Genomic DNA, 4,282 nt, shown 5'->3' on the forward strand with positions numbered 1-4,282 from the left:
GCTTTCTAAACTTATCAACTTTGTACAAATGAAGTCCTCTAACCCGCTCTCCTTCCTCTTTTGTCTCCCTTCCTGCCATCATGTAATATCCCGGTTCTAGGTTGTTAAAAGTATATTTCTTCTATTTCTCTCCTTTGGTCCTAGGCATTATCAAGGTATTGGATCACGCTACAGTATTCTTGTGTGTCTTGTAGCATTTCCTAGATTTGTTTTTCTTCTATTTGTAGTGTTGTCAGTGTAGGGCTCTGTGGGTAAGTCTTTGGAAGTCCTTCTGTGCCAGAGGACATTTTTGTTATTCTCTTAAATGCCTTTTGTATGTGCAATGGCATCCGTGTAGGATTGTTAGATTGAATCTTCTGGCTCTGGTCTCTGAGACTCTGGTTGGGAGCCCTGCAATTGTCCTCTTTTCTTCCCACCAAATTGGCTGGTCAGTGTTGTGCTGCTAAGCTGGCTATCTGGGGGAAAGAGCCCAGATCTGTAGTTTGCCAATTACTGTGGTGTAAAGGCTCCTACCATGGCTGATTTCAAGCTACCCATGTGATGTCACTGATCACAGCCTTGGGAGAAATGCACTCATGTGCACCATCAGCTCTCAGGAGCTGGCGCCAACTGGCTCCCTCTCTCCTCTGTTGACGCCTAATGGACGCCTAATTGAAGTGCTGGAATAGACTCCTGTGGTTATCATACATTTTTGTAAGTCGAATTCTTTTGTCTATTTCCATCCTGCTTGTTATCCTTGGCCAATTCAATTTGCTTTATAGGTGAGGCTATTGAAACACTTAGAAGAGCTAAGGGGATTTGTTAGTGGTCAATAATCAGAAAGGCATGCATGAGGAGGTTTCCTGCTCTTAATAAAACCAGATTATAACACTTTGGTGGAAAATGCAGGAAAAGTGGTATTTTAATAGTTCTATGTCATCACTTAGAGGTTCTGGGGCAGCTGAGTGAGCTGGGAGCATAAACAGCCTTTTGGAGACATTCCTGGATGCTTAATCCTCAGGGAGTCACAACTCCATCATCATTAAAATGCAGCCTGAGACCTTCTTGGCCTCAAGGTGTGACCACAGACTCAGAAGTAGACTCTGGAGTGTGACTCTCTCCCCTTTCATAGGTGGGAGATTTATTTCCAGCGAGAAGTGTTCCATTTTCCTGGCAAGTCATCACTGGCTAGATAGGATCTGGAAGACAAATAGGCAGCCCAGGGCTGTTGGGCTGGCAGACCATGGCTGGGATCTCAGGGCAGGCAGAGAAGAGGAGAGGAGAGGAGAAGGGAGGGGAGGGAGGAGAGGAGAGGAGAGGAGAGGAGAGGAGAGGAGAGGAGAGGAGAGGAGAGGAGAGGAGAAGAGAGGAGAGAAGAGAAGAGAAGAGAAGAGAAGAGAAGAGAAGAGAAGAGAAGAGAAGAGAAGAGAAGAGAGGAGAGAAATGTGGACACCAGCTTTTTCTATATGATGGATTTTAGTCAAATGTAATTTTTTCCTTAAAGCTGCATTTTTAAGGGTCTGTTCTACCCCCCCCCCCGCCTCTTTTCTACACCCTCATCTAATGTCATCATCCCATCATGCTAAATTGGAGGTGTGTGAAGTGAGGGGGTCCCACTGGAGGGCTGTAAGAGGCTCATCTTCCCTTCTCTGGGGGAGCAGTGGGAAGGCTGAGCACCTGACTTCATCAAGGGGTCCCGTGCTTTAGGAGCACAATGCTATGACCAGCGCAATGGAATAACACAAGGGTTCGCATTTGTAATTTTGGGGGTGCAAGACTAAAAAACTATGCCCTAAAGAGTGAGCTGGGTTAACAACCTATATTTTAACTCAAGAAGAAAAAATGACCACTGTTGTTTTTGTGATTCCCTTTGCAAGCAAATCAAACCCTCCCCTGAGAATTTTTCGCTCGTTTTTCATCTCATTTCAGACACATGCTTGACTATGGCAAATCCCCCAAGAGGGCAATATGTGAACATGTAGGTGAGTGCATTTTAAGAAAACTCCGATCCTAATTTGCAAACTTAACAGTTTAATGAGAGTATGTTTATGTCTATTACAAAAAGCAACACATTTGTTTAAAATGATTTGAATGTTGAAAAAGATCAGTTTTCATCATACGATATTTCCAGAAACATTTATGTTTTGTAAAGAAAGGCACGTTGACATTCCTAACCCCAAGTCTGGAGAACCTCTCATGACTCAAGAACAAATCTCCACAGATCTTTAAAATTGTTCCACCTCTTCTCCAGGTAACCCTCCATCTCTTGCTTCACTCAAAGTAATTACTTGCTGGTCATGCTGATTTTGTCAGTTTACAGGAGAGAGAGCTGAATCAACACTTCTCGGGTGGAAGGGACCATAGAGTCCCTCCCTGTCATGAAACTAGTAAGAAATTGAGGCTGAGAGAGGGGGTGGACTCACCCAGATGGTAGGAGTGCGTTAGTCTCAGAGCCGGAATAGAACCAGCCCTTTTGCCTTCTAGGCTAATGAATATTTCCTGACACTGTGCATCGCTGCATTAGATGACGAGTTGGATGACATGATACCAAGCACTGCCCCCTTCTTGGTGAGTTCTCTTTAGGGATGTGGCTTATTTTGCAGAAAAGGAAAAACTCCTGCTCAAAGGAAGCTCTTCTGCAGTGAGTTGAGCAAAGTCTAAACTAATCATGTCTTTGATAAGCATTGTGTTTCTTAGAACAGAGAGGTTCCTGAATGGTGACTACACAATATTTCCCTGTGCTTGGGAATAAGTGGGGTTAGGCTTGCTGGGGGAGAATCATAGATGGACAGCAGGGGAGGTGAAGTGGCCTTCAGCTTGGGGACCTGCACAGCCTGCTGAAGGCTGAATTTACGGTGATGTGTTTTAGAAAGGGCAAGTTAGGATACATCATAGGCCTGGTACTTTGTTATGGTTGATGGTCTTCTGTTCTTCTCCTGGGACAGGTAATAGATCCGGTTGGCCTCTGGGTAGGTGACTTTGCTGAGCGGAAGCTTGTAGATGGCAGGGTTGTTGGTCGTCAGGAGCAGGAAGGTTAGCGCCGAGAGGCAGAAGGGCCAGGTGCAGGGCGGTAATCCAAACTGGGGGGAAGGAGAACATAAGAGAAGCCTTGGTGACATCAGATGCTTGTGCCTGTTTCATCAGCCCTTACCGAACACTGTCAGCCCTGGGTAGAGGAGGCGATGCTTCATGTCGTTGATAGGAATAATATTTAATTTATGACCAACATAAATAAAATCATGCAGTGGTGTCAGTCTGAAGTGTAACAGGTGAGCAGACATGCTTCGAAATGCAGTCACTGGAACCCTATTATAATATGCCTTTATGTAGGAGACATGTTTTGTTTTGGGTTATCGGGCCAACCTATACCTCAAGGAATTGTGGCCATTCCTACCTTCTCCCATAGCCCCTGCTGAAGGAATGAATGGCTTTGGCAGTAATTTTGTAGTTCAAGGCCTTTTTTCTTTAGTCACAGCTGATTGGACCAGAGACAGACACCTGCCTCAAGTGCAGCTTGCCATAGGCAGATGTGCTGGGAATAGAACCCCTCTCCTGAGAATTTGAACTAAGAGGCACAGAGACTGTGTCCAGAGGCTCTGGTCTGGGTGGTCATTTGGGGGCTGCATGCAACAGCAGAAGCCCATCCCAGAGAGACACAGGGGACGGAGCAGACGGGAGAGAGCAGGGATGTGACATCTTAGTCCCAAGGGCTGGAGTCGGAGAGCAGCTACCTCTCTTCTCAAGGCTTACCATTCCCAGCTTCCTTTCGCATGATGGTGACCTGTGTTTTCTTCCTTAAGATCCCCTGAAGCTTTTAAATACCCCTCTCCAATCTGTTTGAGATAACTTGAATGGATAGCTTGCTAACATAAAGCCTGCAAATTCTGCTAGGAGGCGAATCAAAGCATGCCCCTCTCACCCCCAAATATCATTTTATTATAAGGAACAAAGACCTCAGGTAATACTATGAGGGCAACAATGCTATCGTATGTGTGTTCAAGATGGCACTGTGGCACTACCGTAGGGTTTCATCCATTCAGCATTTCTTGGGCACCTACTATATGCTGGGTACTGTAATAGGTACTAGGGAGAAAGATGAGAATGTGACTGGGTCCCTGTTCTGAAGGGGCACACACGCTGAAGGTGGAAGAGGACCGAAGTGTTTTTGTCATCACAGTGCTGAATGTCACATGTAGCAGATGCATGTACAAACTTTGAAGGGCTCAGAGGAGGGACTTAACCCATTGGGGGACACAGAATGGTATCAAGGAAGACTAATTCTATGCTTGGAAAATTCTTTTCC

The 4,282-nt window shown here is 45.6% G+C and overlaps 1 protein-coding gene across 6 annotated transcripts in view; it reads right to left on the reverse strand.

Moving 5' to 3' along the window:
• Positions 1-1,993: 1,993 nt before the first annotated feature.
• Positions 1,994-4,282, reverse strand: part of SLC14A2 (solute carrier family 14 member 2) — a 383,545-nt gene continuing 381,256 nt past the window's right edge. For all 6 annotated transcript variants that reach the window (XM_036323004.1, XM_036323003.1, XM_036323001.1 and 3 more), the window contains one exon: positions 1,994-3,059. In XM_036323004.1, the coding sequence (XP_036178897.1) occupies positions 2,859-3,059 (201 nt within the window). In that variant the 3' untranslated portion in view covers positions 1,994-2,858. The remainder of the gene's footprint in view (positions 3,060-4,282) is intronic.

The sequence above is a fragment of the Myotis myotis genome, unplaced genomic scaffold (genome assembly GCF_014108235.1).
Source record: "Myotis myotis isolate mMyoMyo1 unplaced genomic scaffold, mMyoMyo1.p scaffold_m19_p_9, whole genome shotgun sequence".
NCBI classification, from domain to species: domain Eukaryota; kingdom Metazoa; phylum Chordata; class Mammalia; order Chiroptera; family Vespertilionidae; genus Myotis; species Myotis myotis.